Source organism: Oreochromis niloticus, linkage group LG14 (genome assembly GCF_001858045.2).
Source record: "Oreochromis niloticus isolate F11D_XX linkage group LG14, O_niloticus_UMD_NMBU, whole genome shotgun sequence".
Lineage (NCBI taxonomy): Eukaryota > Metazoa > Chordata > Actinopteri > Cichliformes > Cichlidae > Oreochromis > Oreochromis niloticus.
Window position 1 is genome coordinate 25,134,181 of NC_031979.2, and position 25,337 is coordinate 25,159,517.

At 41.2% G+C, this 25,337-nt stretch overlaps 1 protein-coding gene across 1 annotated transcript; it reads right to left on the reverse strand.

Moving 5' to 3' along the window:
* Positions 1-9,928: 9,928 nt before the first annotated feature.
* On the reverse strand, positions 9,929-18,608 carry LOC109194662 (extracellular calcium-sensing receptor-like). Its single transcript, XM_019345425.2, has 8 exons — positions 18,326-18,608; positions 17,823-18,117; positions 17,424-17,713; positions 17,010-17,305; positions 11,501-11,706; positions 11,138-11,359; positions 10,937-11,060; positions 9,929-10,845 (listed from the first exon to the last, which is right to left on the reverse strand). Exons 1-8 carry the CDS (start codon positions 18,529-18,531, stop codon positions 9,941-9,943), a joined length of 2,544 nt encoding a protein of 847 aa, XP_019200970.2. The 5' UTR covers positions 18,532-18,608; the 3' UTR covers positions 9,929-9,940.
* Between the last annotated feature and the right edge of the window lie 6,729 nt (positions 18,609-25,337).

A 25,337-nucleotide genomic window follows, 5' to 3' on the forward strand; every position in this document is an offset into this window, starting at 1 on the left:
TGTCAAATTTTGACTGCTTACTTTCATGCTACCCTCCATCCAGGTAATGTTTTTGTTGATCTGGAATTCCTGGCCCACGGGCCGTGATGCATCATACAGCCCTACAGTCACTATGTCAGACGCGCCGTTTTCACTTTTCTGCCAGTTAACCAGTTCATAAATAGCCACAGGATCCCCATTAGCATCAAATGACACATAATAGCCATTTCGGGAAAAATTTGTTTTCTTCAGCTCAATTAAAATCTGATAAAATTAGATATAATGGGAGGGGAAAGGAAAAAAAAGATGCAATATTTCAATAACAAGTATTAATATTACATATCAACTTATATTGCAGTTGATGAAAGACACTGGCATCAACATATTTATTTCTTCTGACCTGTTTGGACTCTAACTTGGTTAACTTGTCACACTTTGCAGTGCCATTTATTTCCTGACACACTGCATTATGGATGGCATGTGCTACTGCATACACGGCCTTGTACACCATGTTAGTAATTCTGAGTTGTGATGTATCAGTGTACTGGTTTTGCAGGTTCTGTATGTCTTCATTTCCATCACATGCTTTCTTCTTTGCAGTGGCATCTAAAATCAGAAAAAGACAGAGCAGATGTGAATGTTAAACTAGATCTCAGATGTGTTCTCTTTATAAATGTTGGAAATTATGTTGGTACCATAAACATATTTATTTTATAAAAATAAAATAAAATAAAAAATGGAAAATAATTCTACCATGAATAATTAGCATAGGACATAACAGTAACAGTAATCTAGGTAACTGCATTTTCTATTGTACAATCACATTACCGTTACTGACAAGGAAATGCGGTGTGAATGCTTTCAACAACTTTATGACACTGAAAAGCAAGCAAATTTAGATGCCTTACAAGAAGCCCTGTTAATATGGAGGAACTACACAAGGAGCAAACAAGACTGGGGCAACAGAAAGAGCCACTCATACAGGATGTTTCATCTACTAAAGAATCAAGATGCTGTTTTGCTGCTTTAGACAAACAAAAGCTAGTCACTTTAACTGCATTAGAGCTGGTAAAACTCCAAAAGCTGGCGACTGTCCTTGAGCCATGCAAGTAAATCGAACTATTTTTTAAAAAAAACTTTTTGTTACTGTTTGTTCAAAATAGGGTTAAAATAAGATAATTACTGAGATTCTTGGAGGCGAGACATATGTCTCATGTTCAGGGGTTTATCTGTTTTCTGCCACCTGCATCACACTATGGAGGTCTCCGATGATGACTCAAACTACATGGTGAAATTTAAGACTACCTTCACAACATGTAGCTACCCTCAACCATCTGTGGCTCAAGATAGCTACTGTGCTTGGCCACACGTTAAGGATTTAAATTTTCTTGCAAGGAGGAGAGCAAGAAGAGGCTTGGACCAGCCTTGAGGCCCTGCTGCAGGAATATATTATATTATATTTGTATATTAATATCATATATTACTTTCACCCTTTAAGTTGAATTACTGAAATAAATGAACTTTTGCACGATATTCTAATTTTTGGAGTTTCACCTGTATTCTCACCTTGGTCACCATTCATAGCTTTTCAATGAAAATAGGTCAGCCCATGAAGTAGAATTAGATTTTGTAACATCAGGAGTTGATAAGATAATTTAAACCAAGAAAAATGTCTCTTACTTTTGGTCAGTGTGCAGTTAAAAGCATCCTCCCAGAACTCAGTAAGTATTTGAGAAGAAGCCACTTGTGAGAGAGACAGATTCAACAGGAAATCTCTGAGGCCTGGGATTATAGACTTCGGAATCCCAAATCCAATGGCCCCAGCACAGAAACTGAACCTCATTAATTCTGGGTTGGTTACCCATGATTCACTGCCAATCCACTGGCGAGATGGGGAAGGCTCATGTGATAGCTCCTCCAACAGTGCCCTCATGTCCCCTAAAGACAGAAGTGCCACAACAACCATGGCTGTAGACCTTGACAGACAATATTGTGCATTAGAAGCATTTTAAAGTGTAACTGCATGAAAAAATATAATTTTGAAGACAGTAAAACAAATATTTGCAGAAAAAATATCTGTGATGAGGACACCTGCGGATAACATCTGCTACTCTCTGAATTCTGCTCTGTGGGTATGTTCGATGGAAAGAAAGAGAGTATTCCACACAGATCCCCTCTTTCTGTGCTGCTTTTAGAAATGAAGCCATGCCGTTATTTCCATAATCCGAATCTGACCGAACAGCACCTATCCAAGTCCAGCCAAAGTGTTTTACCAGCTTGGCCATTGCTTCAGCTTGAAACTGGTCACTGGGAATTGTTCTGAAAAAATTTGGGTACTGCTGCTTGTCAGACAAGCATGCACATGTCGAAAAGTGGCTCACCTAAACCAAAAGAAATAAAACACCACACACAATAAAATCAAATATCATGCACATACATATTTTAAATACAAAAATTGACAGAAATTGAAAACATTTACTTGGGGAATGTTAAAGGACCTGATGACTTGTGACAAACTGATGGATGTCGTAGACCCAGAGCCACCAACAACAGCCATCACCATACCAGAATGTGAGCAAATGTTATCCGTGGAAAACACAGGGTCGAAGCTATTTAGAAACTGAAATGCCATATGCACTGCTACAGGCACTGATGCACATGAGTCATAGATCTGATACCCGAGCCTGATTCCAGGCAGCAGCTCTGTGCTGTTGTTAATCTCTTCTATGGCAAAAACCATTGCACGTGATGATTGCAGTTCACTGGTGATAATGCTGCAAATAGTTGTGTCACTGTTAGAATATAGACTGTAGATTTAGTTTAAGTTAAATGTCAAAAATTAAAATAAAAAAGAACCAACAACAGGATAATTTGCTGGTTGTATCTGTTGATTATGTTCATCAAAATGTTGCCTGACCAGTTAAATTGAGCACAATAGATTAGCATAAGAAATTAGTGGAAAATTATAGATTACTAATTAAAGTCTTTTCATTTCCTTTTATATATAATACATTTAAATGCATTTCCTTTATCATTTCCTTTAAATCATTTCCTTTATAAAGCTGTTATTTAACATATTGTATAATTTCTGTTTTTTAAAACACAACAAATTATTTTATAAAGAATAAATGACTATTTTTACATTGTTTTAACACTACACAGAATCAATGTAGTTCCATAGAACATAACACACATGAAAACATTTCTCTCCTTACACAGTCCAAAATGTTTTTAGCACCTTCTTCTTCCCATTACTGACTTTCTTACTTACTAACCTTCCTTTGCATTTTGCAGGCTCAGGCATGCTGGTGTAGTCACTGTAAACTGTGTTCATGTAGACGTGAAGGGAAAAATCACCACCAATAACAAAGTCCCCATCCTTTGAAAATGCAGGTAGACGAGTGCTTCCCTGCAGCTTGCAGTTAAGAGAGGATGTCGTCGTACCAGCTCGAGCTCCTATATGCCTAGTCATTTGTCTCATACCATCTAGACACACTGCAAAGGCAACAGCTGAGTTGAGGTGAAACAAACACACAGCCAATACCAGACCAATTACAAGAGCTGCTATCTCCATTTCCATCTAAAATTGTTGGTATATGTGCACACATTGTTTCCATTGGTTTATATAGGTCTTCAGACAAAGGGGGTTTGTCATCTTCTTAAGAACATGTGGTCGTAGATTAACCCTTACATAGTGTTGACATTCTAAGTCTACATGTATGGTTTTGATTGGGCCCACGATTTCCCTCATAATAATTGGCTACGACAAATGATACAATACAGCTGTATTTAATTTAGATGGGAACATCATCAGATTTTTAATCCTTAATTATTGTTTCATAGAGCAGAAAGAGTGTATATTTTTGGTTTTGCACCAATTGTTTTTGGAAAAAAACATATATTATCACACAAAATCTTATGTTGGTATACCTAAGACAGAAAAATATCATAGTATTAATAATTTAAATATATTTTTTGGAAAGTGTAAATGGCAAGAAAAGTCTGGAATTGTCGGGATTTATTATATGAGTGTACTGCATAACCATTACTACTTCTATCATTGTCTTTACTCTGTAACTACTATCTGTAGTAATACAAAGGAATTAAAATTTAGAGCACAAAAGTCATAATAGTATAAAAACAAGTATCATAAAATGTGAACTTATATTACCTTAATATCATGAGTTTAGTACCACATAAAGATCTTAATGTTAAATACAGTGGTATGCAAAAGTTTGGGCATCCTTGATAATTTTCATGATTTTCCTTTATAAATCATTGGTTGTTTGGATCAGCAATTTCATTTAAATATATCATATGGCAGATGAACGCAATGATATTTGAGAAGTGAAATGAAGTTTATAGGATTTACAGAAAGTGTGCAAAAGTTACTTAAACTAAATTAGGCAGGTGCATAAATTTGGGAACCCCAACAGAAAAATTACATCAATATTTAGTAGAGCCTCCTTTTGCAGAAATAACACCTCCAAACACTTCTTATAGCTTCCAATGAGAGTCTGGATTCTGGTTGAAAATATTTTGGACCTTTCATCTTTACAAAACATCTCCAGTTCAGTAAGGTTTGATGGTTTCTGAGCATGGACAGTCCATTTAATTCACACCATAAATTTTCAATAATATTCAGGTCTGCAGAGTGAGATGGCCATTCCAGAACGTTGTACTTGATCCTCTGCCTGAACGCCTTAGTAGATTTTGAACAGTGTTTAGGGTCGTTGTCTTGTTGAAATATCCAGCCCTGGTGCAACTCCAACTTTGTCACTGATTCTTGAAAATTGTTTTCAAGAATCTGGTGATATGCACTGGCCACACAGCCCCACAGCATGATGGAACTGCGACCACATTTTACTGTGGGTGGCAAGTGTTTGTTTTGAAATGCTGTGTTCTGTTTCCGCCTCCTGTTATGCCCAAATAACTCAATTTTAGTTTCATCAGTCCACAGCACCTTATTCCAAAATGAAGCTGGCTTGTCCAAATGTGCTTAAGCATACCTCAAGCGAACCTGTTTGTGGCATGCGCGCAGAAAAGGCTTCTTCTGCATTACTCTCCCATACAGCATCTCCTTGTGCAAAGTACGCTGAATAGTTGAACGATGCACAAGATGCAAAATGATGTTGCAGGTGGGTGTGGGTTGACTATGACTGTTCTCACCATCCTTTGCCTCTGCTTATCTAAGATTTTTCTTGACCTGTAACTTCTGGCCTTTACTAGAACTGTCCCTGTGGTCTTCCATTTCCTCACTATGTTCCTCACAGTGGAAACTGACACCTGAAATCTCTGAGATAGCTTTTTGTATACATCCCCTAAACCATGATGTTGCACAATTTTTGTTTTCAGGTCATTTGAGAGTTGTTTTGAGGCTCCCATGTAGCCACTCTCGAGAGAAGATGCAAATAAGAGAAAAACTTGCAATTGGCCACCCTAAATACCCTTTCTCACGACTGGATTCACCTGTGTATGTGTAGGTCAAGGGTCAATGAGCTTACCAAACAAATTTTATGTTCCAATAATTAGTGCTAAAGGTATTCAAATCAATAAAACGACAAAGATGCCCAAATTTATGCACCTGCCTAATTTAGTTTAAGCAACTTTTGCGCACTTTCTGTAAATCCTATGAACTTCATTTCACTTCTCAAATATCATTGTGTTCGTCTGCTATATAATATATATTTAAATGAAATTGCTGATCCAAACAACCAATGATTTATGAAGGAAAAACATGAAAATTATCAGGGGTGCCCAAACTTTTGCATACCACTGTATGTTTTGTTTGAAATGCCCCATAGATTTTACATTTTATTATTCATAATACTATATGTTATTACCTCTTGGGAATTGTTAAATTGTTAAATTCCTAGTTCTTCTTTCGTCTACGCCTTTTAGGGGTCTCCGCAGTAGATAATCAGCTTCCAACTCACCCTATTCCTAATATCCTCCTGTGTCACACCACTATCACTTGTCAGAACAGGAAGTGGTGAACATTGTTGTAATACAGCTGAAAGCAGCTTTAAATTCTGATGATCCGCAGTAGATCATCAGCTTCCAACTCACCCTATCCCTAACATTATCGTGTGTCACACACCGATCACTTGTCAGAACAGGAAGTGGGGAACATTGTTGTAATACAGTTGGAAGCAACTGTCCCCTCCGCGAACCACTACCTTATCGTGGAGGGGTTTGTATGTCCCAGGGATCTCAGGGGCTATGTTGTTCAGGGGCTTTTGCCCCGTGGTAGGGTCTCCCATGGGAAATTGGTCCTGGGTGAGGGACCAGACAAAGAGCAATTCAGAAGACCCTTAAGTGAATATCACAGAGGGAACAGTTTACCCTTCCCGGGATAGGGTTACCGGGGCCCCGCCCTGGAGCCAGGCCCAGGGAGGGTGCCCGAGGGCAAACGTCTGGTGGCGGGACCTTAGTCCATGGGGCCCGGCTGGACACAGCCCAAAAAGGGGACATGGGCCCATCCTCCTGCAGGCCCACCACCCGTAGGAGGCGCCATAGGAGTCGTGGCCAGGCGCGGAGGCCCTGGCAGACCGAACCCCGGCTACCAAGACTGGCAATTGGGCAATTGTCAAATCTCTGGTGGGGAAGGAGCCTGAGGTAGTGCGTGAGGTTGAGAGGTACCAGCTCAACCCATGGCTTGGCCTCTGGAACCAGTCTCTGCTAGGCCGGGAATGCCTAGCAAAGGCCCCAGTCCGCGAGATCTTCAACGCACACCGGCAGACCTTCAACAGCATTCCAAGGGAAACTGGAGACATTTAGTCTGAATGGACCATGTTCAGCATCTCCATTGCCGAAGCTGCTGCAATGAGCTGTGGCCGCAAGGTGGTTGGTGCCTGTCGTGGTGGTAACCTTCGAACCAAATGGTGGACACCAGAGGAGAAGGGAGCCACCAGGCTGAAGAAGGAGTCTTATCGACCTTGGTTAGCCTGTGGGACTTCGGAGGCAGCTGATAGGTACCGACCGGCCAAGTGGAATGCGGCTCTGGCTGAAGCAAAAACTGGGGTGTGGGAGGAGTTCGGAGAGCCCATGAAAAAAGACTTTCGGACTGCCTCAAAGAGATTCTGGCAAACCATCAGGCGACTCAGGAGGGGAAAGCGGTACTCTACCTGTACTGTGTATAGTGCTGGTGGAGTGCTGCAGACTTCGACTGAGAAAATTGTTAGGCGGTGGAAGGAATACTTCGAGGACCTCCTTAATCCCACTGGCACATCTTCCGAGGAGAAAGCAGAGTCTGGGAATGAGGGGGATGACCCGCCAATTTCCAGGGGTGAGGTCACTGAGGCAGTTAAATAACTCCTTGGTGGCAGAGCTCCTGGTGTGGATGAGGTCCGCCCCGAGTTCCTGAAGGCTGTGAATGTTGCAGGGCTGTCCTGGCTGACACACCTCTGCAATGTTGCGTGGAGATCAGGGGTGGTACCCCTGGACTGGCAGACCAGGGTGGTGGTCCCCATTTTTAAGAAGAGAGAGTGGAGGGTGTGTTCCAACTACAGGGGGATCACACTCCTAAAACTCCCTGGGAAAGTCTATGCTGGGGTGCTAGAAAGGAAAGTTCGTCCATTAGTCGAACCTCAGATACAGGAGGAACAATGCAGTTTTCGTTCTGGTCGCGGAAGACTGGACCAGCTCTTTATCCTCTCAAGGATACTTGAGGGCAAATGGGAGTTTGCCCAACCAGTCTACATGTGTTTTGTGGACTTGGAGAAAGCATTTGGCTGTGTCCCTCGGGGGGTCCTGTGGGTGGTGCTCCGGGAGTATGGGGTGTCTGGCCCATTGCTATGGGCCATTCGATCCCTACACAACCGTTGCAAGAGCTTGGTTCGCATAGCCGGCAATAAATCGTACACATTCCCGGTGGGTGATGGGCTCCACCAGGGCTGCCCTTTGTCACCGATTCTGTTCATAACTTTTATGGACAGGATTTCTAGGTGCAGCCAAGTGGCGGAGAGGTTTCACTTAGGTGGCCTCAGAATGTCATCTCACCTTTTCGTGGATGATGTGGTTCTGTTGGCTTCATCGGGTGATGGGCTCCAGCTCGCACTGAAACAGTTCGCAACCGAGTATGAAGCAGCAGGAATGAGGATCAGCACCTCCAAATCTGAGGCCATGGCTCTCAGCCGGAAAAGGGTGGAGTGCCCACTCTAGGTCGGGGACGAGTTCCTGCCCCAAGTGGAGGAGTTTAAGTATCTTGGGCAAGGCAAGGCAAGGCAAGTTTATTTATATAGCACAATTCAACAACAAGGTGATTCAAAGTGCTTTACAGAGACATTAAAAACAAAAACAAATAAAAAGCATGATTTAAATTTGATTAAAACAAGCAAACAAACAAACAAACAAACAAAACAGTATATAAAATCAAATATAAAAACAGTAGATAAAATCAGAACAGTAGATAAAATCAGTAGTTAAAAAGTAGGTTTTGAAATTTAAACTTAAGTGTGGATTTGGTGCTTTATTCAAATGCAGCTGAGAATAGGTGAGTCTTCAACCTGGATTTAAATAAACTGAGTGTTTCAGCTGATCTGACGCTTCCTGGGAGTTTGTTCCAGATATAAGGAGCATAAAAGCTGAATGCAGCTTCTCCGTGTCTGGTTCTGACTCTGGGGACTGATAACAGACCGGATCCAGATGACCTGAGGGATCTGGAAGGTTCATACTGGGTCAGGAGGTCACTGATGTATTTTGGTCCTAAACCATTCAGAGCTTTATGGACCAGCATCAGAACTTTAAAGTCTATCCTCTGACGGACAGGCAGCCAGTGTAAAGACCTCAGAGCTGGACTGATGTGGTCCACTTTTTTGGTCTTAGTGAGGACTCTAGCAGCAGAGTTCTGAATGAGCTGTAGTTGTCTGACTGATTTTTTAGGTAGACCTGTAAAGATGCTGTTACAGTAATCAAGCCTACTAAAGATGAATGCATGGACTAGTTTTTCCAGGTCCTGTTGAGACATCAGATCTTTTATCCTTGAAATATTCTTGAGGTGATAGTAAGCTGATTTTGTTATTATCTTGGGGTCTTGTTCACGAGTGATTGGAGAAGGGAACTGGAGATCGACAGATGGATTGGTGCTGCGGCTGTTGTGATGCAGACGCTGCACCAGTCCATCATGGTGAAGAGAGAGCTGAGCGTAAAAGCGGTTTACCGGTCGATCTACGTCCCTACCCTCACCTATGGTCACGAACTGTGGGTAGTGACCGAAAGAACGAGATGGCGGATACAAGCGGCAGAAATGAGCTTTCTCCGAAGGGTGGCTGGCCTCTCCCTTAGAGATAGGGTGAGAAGTTCAGCCATCCAGGAGGGGCGCAAAGAAGAGCCGCTGCTCCTTCACATCGACAGGAGCCAGTTGAGGTGGTTCGGGCATCTGACAAGGATGCGTCTTTGGCGTCTCCTGGGTGAGGTTTTCCGGGTATGTCCCACCGGGAGGAGGTCCCTGGGCAGACCCAGGACATACTGAAGACATTATGTCTCTCGGCTGGCCTGGGAACGCCTTGGTGTTCCCCCGGACAAGCTGGAGGAGGTGGCTGGGGAGACGGAGGTCTGGGCTTCTCTGCAAGATGGATGGATGGCAGCTGAAATGCTGAAATTTTGAAGGCCGGTTCTTTTTGTTGAGTTCCAGTTTTCTGGTGGGGGGTGGGGGGAATTGAAAACTATTGAAAAATAACTCGGAATCATGTAGTGTTATTGTGAAAGGTGATTTTCTGTTTATTTACTTTACTCCAAATTAAATATTATTGGATTGAATACACCAAAAGACAAATGAAAAAAATTTTTTTTAAATAGCTTATCTTTAAAATTAAAATTTGAAGCTATTTAACAGAAAAAAGTTGTAAATAAAGAGATTTTTGAAATGTAAAAAAAAATTGAAAACTTTTCTTTTTGCATTGAATTTGTACAATTCCAGCTTAATGTTGCAATAATTGCAAGCACTAGAAGCTCTGATATACTATAACTGATTTTTGTTGATTAAATATTTCTTGGTGTTCTTCTCAGGCTTAAACAATATGATAAAACACTTGGGAGCAAATATACACATTATTAGACCAAAGCTGGAGGCCAGAATTGCAAAAATCTCCACAACCACTGTAAATTTCCCAGGGGAGCTGACATATGCTGGGATAAATGTGATCCAGACAGCACAGAATATCAACATGCTGAAGGTGATAAGCTTGGCTTCATTGAAATTATCAGGTAATTTGCGGGCTAAGACTGCTAAAACAAAGCAAAAGGCAGCAAGTATGCCTACGTATCCAAGCACAGCCCAGAAGCCAGCAGCAGAGCCTGATGCACATTCCAATATGATTTTCTCCTTGTATGTGGTTAGATTTTTTATTGGAAAGGGAGGGCTCACTACTATCCAAACAGTACATATTAAAACTTGAATAAAGGTGAAAGACACAACAGTCATTCTTTGCTGTGGAGGACCAAACCATTTCATCACATTACTACCTGGAAGTGTCGCTTTAAAAGCCATTATAACCACTATAGTTTTCCCAAGTACACAGGAGATACAGAGTACAAAGGTGATCCCAAACGCAATGTGACGCAGCATGCAGGACCACTCAGATGGTGCTCCAATGAAAGTTAACGAACATAAGAAACACAGAGTCAGTGAGATGAGCAGCAGGAAGCTCAGCTCAGAGTTGTTGGCCCTGACAATTGGAGTTTTCCTGTGACAAAAGAATACAGCCGCAGTTACGATGGTCAGACAGGCACCAAGAACTGAGAATGTAGCCAGGATAATTCCTAGGAGGTCTTGAAAGGAAAGATACTCTACAGGCTTAGGGATACAAGTGTCTCTCTTTGCGTTAGGCCAGAATTCTTTCTGACAAGGTAAACAATCAGTTGAATCTGGATAAAAAACAAATAAACACAAAATTTTCTTGATTTTCATATATACACAATGAAACATTTTAAATGCATGGCAATCATTTCTCTTTACCTGTGCTATTACTGATCTCCCCCTCAGGACACAGTATACAGTCATAGCAGCAGATAGGTTTTCCTTTCTGTAGTACTTTATGAGTTCCTGGAGGACAACTGTCTGTGCACACTGACACTGGCACCTGTCAAAGGTTGCAGAATAAATGCAAATATTTACTATGCAGCTGTAATCATTGTTTTCTAAAGTTTGACTGCTTACTTTCATGCTATCCTCCATCCAGGTAATGTTTTTGTCGATCTGGAATTCCTGGCCCACGGGCCGTGATGCATCATACAGCCCTACAGTCACTATCTGAGTCATGCCGTTTTCACTTTCCTGCCAGTTAACCAGTTCATAAATAGCCACAGGATCCCCATTAGCATCAAATGACACATCATAGCCATTTCGGGAAAAATTTACTTTCTTCAGCTCAATTAAAATCTGAAAAGATGAAATTAGGTATAATGGGAGGGGAAAGGAAAAAAATGATACAATATTTCAATAACAAATATTAATATTACATATCAACTTATATTGCAGTTGATGAAAGACACTGGCATCAGCATATTTATTTCTTCTGACCTGTTTGGACTCTAATTTGGTTAACTTGTCACACTTTGCAGTGCCATTTATTTCCTGACACACTGCATTATGGATGGCATGTGCTACTGCATACACGGCCTTGTACACCATGTTAGTAACTCTGAGCTGTGATGTGTCAGTGTACTGGTTTTGCAGATTCTGTATGTCTTCATTTCCATCACATATTTTCTTCTTTGCAGTGGCATCTAAAAATCACAAAAAGGGCAAACAATTACACGAGTGCTGCTGATTGGCTGAGGAAGAATAAAGTAGTTTACCATGGCCCTTTCTCGATTCTCAAGTACACGAGTCCGTACTCGCTTTCTCTGTGAGTCCGAACTTTCCGAGAATGTACGGAAGTACGGACTTGCCGAGAACGCGAGAATGTGAGCGCGGACTCGCGATTTGTACAATTGGAACACCAGCGTACTTGATGATGTCACAGGTCCGGAGTTTTTACTGCCATCCCCTCTTAATTTAACTGTGATTAACTCTCTGGGTTCGATGGATGCGCCCGCGCGTCAGAATCACATGACCAATTTAAGACGACACAGCAACAAGATGCAGCGACCCAGAGTCTCCATTTCAACTTGGGTCTAAAGTGGGTCTAAACTATATACCAGTTTTTATATACCAGTGTCGATAGGCCATGTAAAAACAGAGTTATGATAACAAATACGCACAATGTTTTTTTCTGAACAAAACAGTGGTGTTTACAGCGGGAAGAAACGGTAAAAACTGCGTTTTCTACAGACAGCGCTGGCAAACACTCTCCACTTGCAAGTGAAAAAAGAAAAAACACCTATTCCCTATTGGTGTTAAATTGTGCCATGTCAATCAATCAAAAAATGATATGGCAACATGTGGCATTTGGTTGTTTAGGAAGAGGGGGAAGTTTTAGGAGTGACACTGGTGAGAGAAAGCGGGCGAGTGAAAAGAAAGCGGTAAGATATAGAGGTAAAATCAAAAGTAGTCAAAAACGACCAATTATACCCTGAAGCTCAACTTTAATGTCAGCCAAACCGATTTACTCAGGAATAAATAAAACACTGAAATAAACCAAACATTAACATTTCGAAGTTATCTAAGAGACTTATATATCATATTTAACCTGAGTAGCGAAAGACCGCGGGGGGGGGTTCAAAATGATGTGCCAGGAATCCACTGTTCTCACCGGATCTAGTGATCTTTGACCTCCCGGTCTGCTATGGAGCTGGTGGGTAACAGGCGTCTCCGAAAACGTTGGAGCACGTTTGGAAATATTTGATATCTTAATAAGTCGAGCAGATATTTGAAGCTTACACAGCTACATTCTCTCTTGAAAATAACTTTAAAGGTTATTTTGTGACCCAGAAAGAGTAATATTTAAAAGTTTTTAGCCACGCTCCTCCGCCATTGCCGTGTTTGGGATTTGGACGAAATGCATTCTGGGATATTTAGCTGTACCAAGTACACACAAGTCACCACTAATACATGCTCGGTAAAAAAGGCGGAGCGAGGACACATCCGGGAATTTTCGCGATCTTGGCTTGATGCGTACTTTGAATTGGAACAGTACTTGGTCTCCCACTGATAACGTATCATGAGTACACGAGAACGCAAGTACGCATGTTGAGACAGGCCCCATGACTACTTTATTCAAAAAGCTCTATATCGTCATGAAGGTGTCCGATGATGACTCAAACTACACATGACCAATTTAAGATGACACAGCAACAAGATGCTATGTCCAATTTTTGTTTTAAAAGTGTGAACTTCAAAGTATGTACCAGTTTTTAAATTGGTTGATAGGCCACGTAAAACCAGAGTTATGATAACAAATACACACAATGTTTTTTCCTGAATATTGCTGTTATGTTTACTGCAGAAAGAAACGGTAAAAACAGTGTTTTCTGAGTCTCTTCTTGTGATCAAAAAAGGAAAGAAAAGAAAAGAAAAAAAACCTCTTTCCTATTGGTAGAAAAATGTGCCATGTCGACCACTCAGAAGATGATATGGCGAAATGGCTTTGGCTGTTTAGGAAGAGGGGGAAAACGCCAGCGAGAAAGCGAAAGAGAGAGAGAGAGAGAGAGCGAGTTTTGAGATGCGAGAGATTAGCATGTTAGGAGTGTGTGGTAAGTGTGTCGTGCAGTCAATCATTTTGTTTTGTGTGTCAGAACAATGAGGCAATGTTGAAGTTGCTGCCGAAATGCCACCAAAGGCAGCTTGCAATGTAAACGCTGCCTCTAGGTCGAAAACCCGAGGGGTGATACACCTCCTGCTTTCAGGCCTGCAGGTATCAGGCTTGTGATGTTCTCCTTTATGTTAGAGTGGACAGAAATAATTTTTAGGAGTAGCAAAAATAATTTGCGTGTTATCTTATTTAATACAAAACACCTGATTGTTCTGTAAGTACTTTGAATTGGTTATATAAAAACTAGAAAACTAGAAAAAACTAAATTCTGGAAAACTAGAATTTACACGTTAATTGCGATTAATTAATTTGAAAAAAAAAACAACGTACTAAGAAAATTACACATTTAAGGCTAACTTTTGTCAATGTCAATCAAAAGACTACCCAACGGAAGCCTTGATGAAAGTGTGGTTTTGTGCAAACTGTGAAAAAAGGAGTTTGCATATGTTGAGAATAGATTCCTTAATATACATCAGAGTTAAAGAGAATATAGTTTGGGATTTCTTGTAATATTACATTATGGCGGTTAATGGGTATACAAAATAGAAAATAGGCCTGGAATGGGAACAAAGAACTGGGGTGCAGGGCAGGAGGACAATCAACACCCACCCCTAGGGCAGGAAGCAAGAGTTGCTGAGGGTGAGGGGCAGACAAAGGGCAAATGGACACTACCTTAAAAGGAGATGGGCATTGTCTCAACACATACCACCGAAGCACTTCAACCTTATGTTACCATCTAAATGCAAAACATGTTGCTAGCAGTCTGAGTACCAACAAAAGGTGTCTGCAGCTCAAACTTGATGAAATGACTAACTTAAGGACCAAAATTAATAAGTCAACATTGGACAAACTTACAAATTCTCTCGCAAAATTGATTGCTCTGGACTGTAAACCACTATCAGCGGTAGAAGATAGGGTGTTAGAAAATGTACTACACTTAGCGTCAGGTGATCCAACTTTCCATCTGCCGTGCCAAAAGACTATTTCAAGTAAAATTCAACAGTTTTATGACACTGAAAAGCAAGCAAAATTAGACGCCTTACAGACAGCCCTGCTAATATGGAGGAACTACACCAGGAGCAAACAAGACTGGGGCAACAGCTAAACAAAAGCACAAGTTAGTCATTTTAACTCCATCAGAGCTGGTAAAACTCCAAAAGCTGGTGACTATCCTTGAGCCATGCAAGTGAATCAAACTATTTTTTAACTTTTTGTTATTGTTTCTTCAAAAAGCTCTATCCGGTCTTTAAGTCATGTCCGGACCAAACTCCGCTGCAGGTCCATAAGCCAAATGATTACTGCGGCATCACTGAGAGTTAAAAACTGTCTAAATTCTTTCATCTGTAATAAAATGATCAGTGTGGCTGCTCTACCAGGTGTAACAATTAAGTTAAACATCCAGGCATACATGAAAACGGAATTTATTAAACTTAATGGAGTTAAAAGTTAGCAAGGAGTTAGCTCGCTAGTTTCCATCTAAATATAATATAGCCTATCCTGACTGAGAGATTTCTGAAACAAATTAAGACGTACAGCTCTGCTATCACTTCCAACATAAATGAAGACAGGAAAGTAAACACCAGTGGTGTTTGTAGGGTTACTTTACTTTGGCTAGCTGATATATAACTGATATATAACGATGGGCTACGTGATCGCTAGCGACAAAGCTATGTTAGCATAATATAAACAGTGAAGGTGGAGGATGAACTTCTTTTCACTTGATAAAAGTTGCCGTGAGGATTCTCGATGGTTAGAAATAAAATGCAATCGCATGGCAGGATGCTGGAAACGGACCAAACTTAAATCAAGAGAACAACTGACATAATTCATCCACAATCCAAGGTTAGTCATTAATATACTGCTGCATGGGCTGGGCTGTAGTTGCATCGTAAGGTTTTAAAAACTGAGCTTTAAAATGAATAGCAGTAATAAAAACCAAGAGAGGGCGACAGTGATCACTGACTGTTTTTAGGGGCTTTTTTAGAATAAATAGAACCAGATACAAAGCATTAAAACATGTTAAAAACAGAAAAGCCTTATTAAACACAGGGTAGTTTGGGCCTGGAAGCAGGATTCATCACGTCATCACCTAAAGACCGAATATTTGACAGTTATTGTGTAGATTAATAATTAGTTTCTTGAACTGTCTACTACAGGCTTGTGACTGAGATTCTTGGAGGCGAGACATATGTCTCATGTTCAGGGGTTTATCTGTTTTCTGCCACCTGCATCACACCATGGAGGTCTCCGATGATGACTCAAACTACATGGTGAAATTTAAGACTACCTTCACAATGTGTAGCTACCCTCAACCATCTGTGGCCCAAGATAGCTACTGTGCTTGGCCACACTTTAAGGATTTAAAGGAGAGCGAGAAGAGGTTTGGACCAGCCTTGAGGCTCTGCTGCAGGAACAGTGTAAAGGTAAAAGTCTCAGCACAACCTCAGATGCAAAATTTCCTCTCATCAGAAAAGAGGACTTGGGACCACTGAGAAACAGACCAGTTTTTTTTTTCTTTAGCCCAGGTAAGATGCTTCTGACGTCTGTTGTTCAGGAGCAGCTTGACAAGAGGAATACGCCATTTGAAGCCCATGTCCAAGATCTGTCTTTGTATGGTGGCTTTTGATGCACTAACTCTAACTAACTAATACTTTTGAATGACCTTTTTCCGGACAATCCTCTCCAGGCTGTGGTCATCCCTCCTGTTTGTGCACTGTTTTCTTCCACGCTTTTCCCTTCCATATAACTTTCTATTAATGTGCTTTGATACAGCACTTTAGGAACATCCAACTTCTTTTGCAATGACTTTTTGAGGCTTTCGCCTCCTTATGAAGGATGTCGATGATGATTTTCTGCACAACTGTTAGGTCAGCAGTCTTCCCCCATGATTGGGATTCCTACTGAACCAGACTGAGAGATTAAGGCTCAGGAACCCTTTGCAGGTGTTTTGAATTAATTAGCTGATTAGAGATTAACACTTTAAGCCTACAATATTGAACCTTTTCACAATATCCTAATTTTCTGAGCTTTTGAATTTCGGGTTTTCATAAGGTGTAAGCCATAATAATCAAACTTAAAACCAATAAAGGTTTGAACTTTCTCGCTTTGCATGTAGTAAGTCTATATCTTATATTACTTTCACCTTTTAAGTTGAATTACTGAAATAAATGAACTTTTGCACGATATTCTAGTTTTTCGAGTTACACCTGTATTTTCACCTCACACTTGGTCACCATTAATAACTTTTCAATTAAAATAGGTCAACCAATGAAGCAACATCCGACTTTGTAACATCAGCAGTTGATAACATAATTTTAACCAAGAAAAATGTCTTACTTTTGGTCAGTGTGCAGTTAAATGCATCCTCCCAGAACTCAGTAAGTATTTGAGAAGAACCCACTTGTGAGGGAGACAGATTCAACAGGAAGTCTCTGAGACCTGGGATTATAGACTTCGGAATCCCAAATCCAATGGCCCCAGCACAGAAACTGAACCTCATTAATTCTGGGTTGGTTACCCATGATTCACTGCCTATCCACTGGCGGGGTGGGGAAGGCTCATGTGATAGCTCCTCCAACAGGATCTTCATGTCTCCAAAAGATGCAAATGCCACAACAACTACAGCTGTAGACCTTGAGAGACAATGTAATGCATTAGAAAAAAGTTTTTAAATGTCTTCACATCATCAAACATTTATTTTAAAGATAATTAAACAAGTCAATGCACAATAATTATCTCTGATGAAGAAACCTGCGGATAACATCTGCTACTCTCTGAATTCTGCTCTGTGGGTTTGTCCGATAGAAAGATACAGAGTATTCCACACAGATCCCCTCTTTCTGTGCTGCTTCTAGAAAAGATGCCATGCCATTATTTCCATAATCCGAATCTGACCGAACAGCACCTATCCAAGTCCAGCCAAAGTGTTTCACTAGCTTGGCTAGTGCTTCAGCTTGAAACTGGTCACTGGGGACTGTTCTGAAGAAACTTGGGTACTGCTGCTTGTCAGACAAGCATGCACATGTGGCAAAGTGGCTCACCTAAACCAAAAGAAATAAAACAGTGTAACTCGGAAAAAAACACAAACACAAATATCACATGGCATATTTTAAATACAAACATTGACAGAAATTGGAAATTGGCATTTACTTGGGGAATGTTAAAGGACCTGATGACGTGTGACAAACTGATGGATGTCGTAGACCCAGAGCCACCAACAACAGCCATCACCATACCAGAATGTGAGCAATTGTTACCAATGGAAAACACACTGTCCAAGCCATTTAGAAACTGAAATGCCATGTGCACTGCTACAGGCACTGATGCACATGAGTCATAGATCTGATACCCGAGCCTGATTCCAGGCAGCAGCTCTGTGCTGTTGTTAATCTCTTCTATGGCAAAAACCATTGCACGTGATGATTGCAGTTCACTGGTGAAAAGGCTGCAGATAGTTGTGTCACTGTTAGAATATAGACTACAGATTTAGTTTAAGTTTGATGTCAAAAAATTAAAATAAAGAAAAAATCAACAACAGGATAATTTAAACAAATTAAATCAATGTAGTTCCATAGAATATAACGCACATGAAATCATTTCTCTCCTTATACAGTTCAACATATTTTTAGCATCTTCTTCTTCCCACTACTAACCTTCCTTTGCATTTTGCAGGCTCAGGCATGCTGGTGTAATCACTGTAAACTGTGTTCATGTAGACGTGAAGGGAAAAATCACCACCAATAACAAAGTCCCCATCCTTTGAAAATGCAGGTAGACGAGTGCTTCCCTGCAGCTTGCAGTTAAGACAGGATGTCGTCGTACCAGCTCGAGCTCCTATATGCCTAGTCATTTGTCTCATACCATCTAGACACACTGCAAAGGCAACAGCTGAGTTGAGGTGAAACAAACACACAGCCAATACCAGACCAATTACAAGAGCTGCTATCTCCATTTCCATCTAAAATTGTTGGTATATGTGCACACATTGTTTCCATTGGTTTATATAGGTCTTCAGACAAAGGGGGTTTGTCATCTTCTTAAGAACATGTGGTCGTGAATTAACCCTTACATAGTGTTGACATTCTAAGTCTACACAGTATGGTTGTGATTGGGCCCAAGATTTCCCTCATAATAATTGGCTACGACAAATGATACAATACAGCTTTATTTAATTTAGATGGGAACATCAACAGATTTTTAATCCTTAACTAATGTTTCATAGAGCAAAAAGAGTGTATATTTTTGATTTTGCACCAACTTTTGGGGGAGAAAAAAATATATTATCACACAAGATCTTCTGCTGGTATACCTAAGACAGAAAAATATCATAGTATTAATAATTTAAATATATTTTTTGGAAAGTGTAAATGGCAAGAAAAGTCTGGAATTGTCAGGATTTATTATATGACTGTACAGCATAACCATTACTACTTCTATCATTGTCTTTACTCTGTAACTACTATCTGTAGTAATACAAAGGAATTAAAATTTAGAGCACAAAAGTCATTCATTAGTCTGCATTCAAAGCAGTGGGAGGAAATGTTTCATATTTGGGATTTTTATGTGTTTCTTAACCTCACTAAAATGGCAGCTCAGGTGCTTCTCTGTTCTCATGACATTCCACTCCTTCTTTGATAGCTGTTTTAATCTTAGTTAGCTCATAATAAACGGATTCCACTTTACTTAATGTTGCATTCTTTTCTTACACTGTGCATGCTTGTGCTTGCAGTACTAGCAGTACTAGCAGATAGACGCGTTAGATAATTGCACTTTTCTAGTCGTGATCACTACTTGACCAAGTTATATTTTAAACATATGTTCGTCCAGCACTTGGAGGACTTTGAGGAAACCCTCAAGGTATTCTAGAGCAGTGGTCCCCAACCTTTTTTGTGCCACGGACTGGTTTATGTCCGACAATATTTTTAAGGTGTTGCAGATAAATAGCAAAATAAAACCAGTACTGGTGCCAAAATGAAGAAGATTTATTCATAACACACGCGAAAAGACCCAGGGAGACAGAGTGAACAATAAAAACAATACAAAAATAATGATAAAAACCCTGAAAACCATAAATTTCACAACCAAGCCTCAAATCTCATGGCCCGGTAACCAAACGACTCACGGACCGGCCCGGGGGCTGGGGACCGCTGTTCTAGAGTAATGTTTTAAAACACATCTAAACAACGGGGAAGACTGAGATTTTTTTGATGATTTTTCAGTGACATATTATTTATTTTGTGCTTTTTGTTTTTGAGAGCTTAAGTTAATGTTTTAAAACAATTTATTGTATTTAATTATTGTAGTCTTAATGAAGCTGCAGGCACAGCTCCTTTCAGCATGTCCGGAGGAGAGGTGTCCTCACAGGCGCGAGACACACACAGATCAGATCCGTATTTCTGTGTTGCAGATGTACAGTAAAGGGCCAAAGACCCAGTGCTGTCTCCAGCCTCTTACTTTCACGCCAGAACACAACGCAACGACAGGCGTAACACATGAACGGGTTACATATGTCATTATTTTCTATAATGTCATTGGTATGTACTACAGCTCCAGCCAACGCTTAAGTAGTCTCGGGTAGAGGGGGTTGGAGTAACTGGGGAGCCAACTGCACACTGCAGGAAGAGAGAGAGAAGAGATGAGTAACAGTGTCGTGTGGACGCAGAGTTCATAGAAAGGCGACAAACTTATTTTTTTAGGTAGACAGTCAATTGACTGGAGTGGAAAACTGCTGTACCCTACCTACCATGAGGTAAATGTGAATTTTGTTTAACACTTGTGCCCCAGGGGATGCAATACCCTATATTTACAGACTTCCTAAGATCCACAAAGAAGGGGTCCCACTCAGACCCATTGTTATCAGCATAAACTCAGCCACTTACAACATTTTGAAACACCTTGCTGCCATCCTAGCACCCCTGGTGGGGAACACCCCACATTACATCAAAAACTCCACCAACTTCATCGACAAGGTCCAGAAACTTTCACTTGAGCCAGATGAAACTATGGTGTCCTTTGATGTAGTCTCTCTCTTCACTTGTATACCTAAAACAGAGGCAGTGGAGACAGTCAGAAAACGACTACAGGAAGACAGCGCCTTGGAAGACAGAACCAACTTCACCCCCGATCAGATTTGCACACTGTTAGACCTCTGCCTTAACACCACATATTTCATATACAACGAGGGTTTTTACAGACAAAAACATGGATGTACCATGGGCTCCCCGGTGTCACCTATTGTAGCCAACCTTTATGGAGGAAGTAGAAAGGAAGGCTCTTGGCTCTTTTAAAGGGGAGTACCTAGTTGAGGTTACTGGTACAGATATATGGACGACACCTGGGTCAAAATCAAAACCCAAGAAGTGAAATCCTTCACTGCTCACATTAAAGCTGTGGATAAAAACATCAAGTTCACCAGGGAAGACACAAAGGTTAACTGTTTGCCATTCCTGGACTGTGCCATGCGCATTGAAGGGAATGGAAACCTCAACTTTGAAGTTTACCGAAAGCCCACACACACAGACCAGTACCTCCTCTTTGACTCCCATCACCCTCTGGAACACAAACTTGGAGTAATCAGGACCCTACAACACTGGGCAGAAAATGTTCCCTCTAAAACTGAAGGGAAAAAGAGGGAACACACACATGTAAAGGATGGTCTTAAAACGTGGTTATCCTAATTGGGCTCTCATCAAGTCAGTGAAGATGCACAGAAAAGAAGATCAGACACCAACTAGGGAGGATCAGAAAGACAAATGTAATGGCATTGTCATCCCCTATGAAACCAGTGTATCGAAAGAAACTCAGGAGAGTCTTCTCCAAGCACGACATCTCAGTTTGTGTCAAACCCAGCAACACACTCAGAAAAATACTGGTTCATCCCAAAGATAAAACTCCTAAACACAAATGTAACAGTGAAGTGTATGCTGTACAGTGTAGCAAGGAATGCTACATTGGAGAGACCAAACAGCAACTTCTTAAATGCATGGCACAACATAGAAGAGCCACCTCCACGGGACAAGACCATCTGCATCTAAAGGACAAAGGTCACTCTTTCGAGGATGCCAATGTTCACAGTTTGGACAGAGAAGACAGGTGGTTTGAAAGAGGAGTGAAAGAAGCCATCTATGTCCACTGTGAATGACCATCTTTGAACAGAGGTGGTGGCTTACGACACCAACTGTCTGCCATCTATAATCCAGTGTTGAGATCCCTTCCCAGACACCTTAACGCCCACTCACATCCTGGGCCATTTTATCTCAGGAAATCACATGATAGGGTGGGGCTAGGTTTCACAATGAGCTCACCCAAAACCTTGGCTGATTGTGACCTACACCCATTTTCACACCTGGGCTAGTGTGATTAGGTAGAGGCTCATTAGGGGGTCCATTGTCCCTCTTGGGGGGACGCTCCCACAGTGCTTAAATCGTGGATTCTCCACCATTTGACCCTAGAACTGAAGAAGCTTCTCTAATGAGAGGTGACATGTCTTCAAGCAACTTAAAGAAGTCCAGACGCTGTTCTTTCCTAGCTCCTTAGACTACGATGACCTGGATGACTGAGAACCTTCACAGACACTTGTGCCTTAAGTTACTCTGTAAAAGGGGCTAACCGCTAACTGCAATTAGCTGCTAGCATAGCCGCTAGTTTGATCGCTAGCGTAGCCACTAGCTTAACCTAGCATGTTTGCTTAGCTCATGTCCTGCTCTGTTCTTATGTATTAAGTTAATGCTAATATTGCTAAGACTGAATGTAATAGCTTGTAAATTGGCATTTAGCTGGGTTATGTGATTGAGTAGGAGGAGACGGACATCTTGCTAGCGTGCCAGAGAGGTCTCTTCTGCTCTTGTGTTGAATTTATGTGTTAACGTGGGAACACGTGGATACAGCAACTGTGAGTTCTGCTGCTGCCGTGCCCTGCTGGTGGCCTTGACCCAGTTTCCCCAACGATCCCCTTGAACTCCCTGAAGCCGTGAGTACTGTTGTGTGCACATGCTTTTTATTTTACTGCTTGGCAACAAGTGAAGCGGCCATGTTGTTTTAGGTCCCAGTGCACCCGAGCCACGACTCAGGCCTGCAACAAGGTGTTTGTTAACAGAGAAAGACTGTTGCAGTTAAGGTGTGTGTTTGTTGGTGAGAGTGTGTAGGCCAACATTATTATTTAATTATTTGGTTTGAGTTGATGTTAAATACTTTATCACTGCTCAACAAACTTTGTTAATTTTACTTATTTTTCTTTTGTGTTTTGGAACTAATCAGTCACTAAAGTGGAGTTTTAATTGACCTCCTTGCGTGTGGTTTATTGTCATATAGTCTATTTTAATGCACATTTCATAATACAAGCAAAAAAGGGAGTATCAGTAGTAAGTAACAACAGGAACCCAGGTCCCCTCTTTGTACATTGTGTTGACAATGACATTTCAGGGATTTTGAGTCATTCTGTGCTCCAGATGAAAACATTAATCACGTTAATCGTGATGACAGATGAATACCCATTACTGTGTTAACGTTGACAGCCCCACTATTTTCTCAATACAAATATTCCAATCATAAATCAACCGTAAATAGCTCATAAGTAGCTATACAGGCTGAATGATGATTTAACTCTTCAAGTCACAGTTTTCAAATGACATATTCATGAGCAAAAAAGAAAATTCTGTGTCTCAATAAACACACTCTGATTGCAAATTAAGATGTATAAATGCAAACATCCTTCTAAAATCTATTTAACTGTACAATATTACAACTTTACAGTAATTGTTTGATGGTTTGATGATTTTTAGAAAGTCTACTCAACTTTTTTTTAAAAAAAAGAAAAAATGAAGGTGGACAGAAGACCATCTTCAGAAGGTCCATGAGTCATTGAGATCACCTGATGCAAGATCTGAATGGGGTTTGACGCGCCTGGAAAGAGATCTCAAAACTGCACTGTAGGTACCAACAATGCAGTTCACATCTTCGGTCATATGCTCTCTGTGGGTCACATAATAGGGTGAGGCAAGGTCTCACATTGATTTCATCTGAAACATCTGCTCATAATGACCCATGCCCTTTTCACACATTGGTGCATGTGGTGAGGCACATGATCAATAGTGGATCAACGACCTTGTTAAGGGACAACTCCCACTAGGAATTAAATATCTGGGACTCCACCATTTGGTTTAGAACTGAAGAAGCTTCTTGGATGAGAGATGAAACGCCTTCAAAAAACTCAAAGAAGTCTAGTTAATTTCTTTCCAAGCTCCTTATATTACCCCATAAAGACAGTCATTATACCTCATGTTTCAAGTTTCAAGTTTTATTGTCATGTACAGATAAACAGTGTAGCCACATTTATCCATAATGAAATTCTTTGGCTTGTGCTCCTAAGCTTTACATGAGCGTATAGAGAGTGTGCAGTTATATACAGAAGAAAATAACAGAAAATACATAAATTAGCAGTTGTAGTAATAATAATAATAATAATAATAATAATAATAATAATACTAAAAAGGAGAGGAAAAAAGTATTAAATATTAGAGAATTTAGTTGGTATTTACATATAAGACAAGTTGATATTTACAAGTTTGTGCAAGAGTATTTGCAGGTTGTACAAAGTTGTGCAATGAGCATTTAAGTAGCATTTGTGGAAGTGACAGTGTGCAGAGTCCTGTAATTGTAGTGAGTGTGTAGTGGTGTGTATGGAATGTCAGCAGTTCAAAAGTCTGATGGCTTGTGGGTAAAAACTGTCCCTGTGTCTGGTAGTGCGGGTCTGGATGCTCCTGAACCGCTTGCCTGACGGCAGGAGTATGAAGAGTCTGTGCCCGGGGTGGCTGGGATCAGAGAGGACCCGCTGTGTCTTCCTCATGCAGCGCTGTCTGTAGAGATCCGGCATGGCTGGCAGTTCAGTCCTGGTGATGCGCTGTGTTGATCTCACCGCCCTCTGCAGAGCTTTGCGGTCCAGAGCATTACAGCTGCCGTAGCAGGTGGTGATGCAGCCAGTCAGAATACTTTCAATGGTGCATCGATAAAAGTTTGTAAGTATTCTGGGGTTCATGCCGACTCTTCTCAGGTGCCACAGGAAGAAGAGCCGCTGTCTTGCTGCTTTTGTGATCACACCAACATGGTTTGACCAGCTCAGATCCTCGCTGATGTTGATTCCCAGGAATCTGAAGTTGCTCACTCTCTCCACCTCTGCTCCTTCAATGTGGATGGGGGTGTGGCCTCCTCTCTGCAGTCTCCTGTAATCCACGATGAGCTCCTTGGTTTTGCTGATGTTAAGCAGCAGGTTGTTGTCGCGGCACCATGATGTCAGGGCTCTCACCTCTGCCCTGTATGCCGTCTCATCTCCATCAGAAATGCAGCCAATGATGGTGGTGTCGTCTGCAAATTTGATGATGGTGTTGGAGCTGTGTGTTGCTGTACAGTCGTGGGTGAACAGGGTGTACAGCAGGGGGCTGAGCACACATCCCTGGGGGGCACCTGTGCTGAGTGAGAGTGTGGATGAGGTGTTGCTGCCGATCCAAACCACCTGAGGTCTGTCTGTCAGGAAGTCCAGGATCCAGCTGCACAGGGAGGAGCTGATGTTCAGGTCGCGGAGTTTCATGACGAGTCTGGATGGTATGATGGTGTTGAAAGCGGAGCTATAGTCGATGAACAGCATCCGCACATATGTGTTTTTCTGGTCCA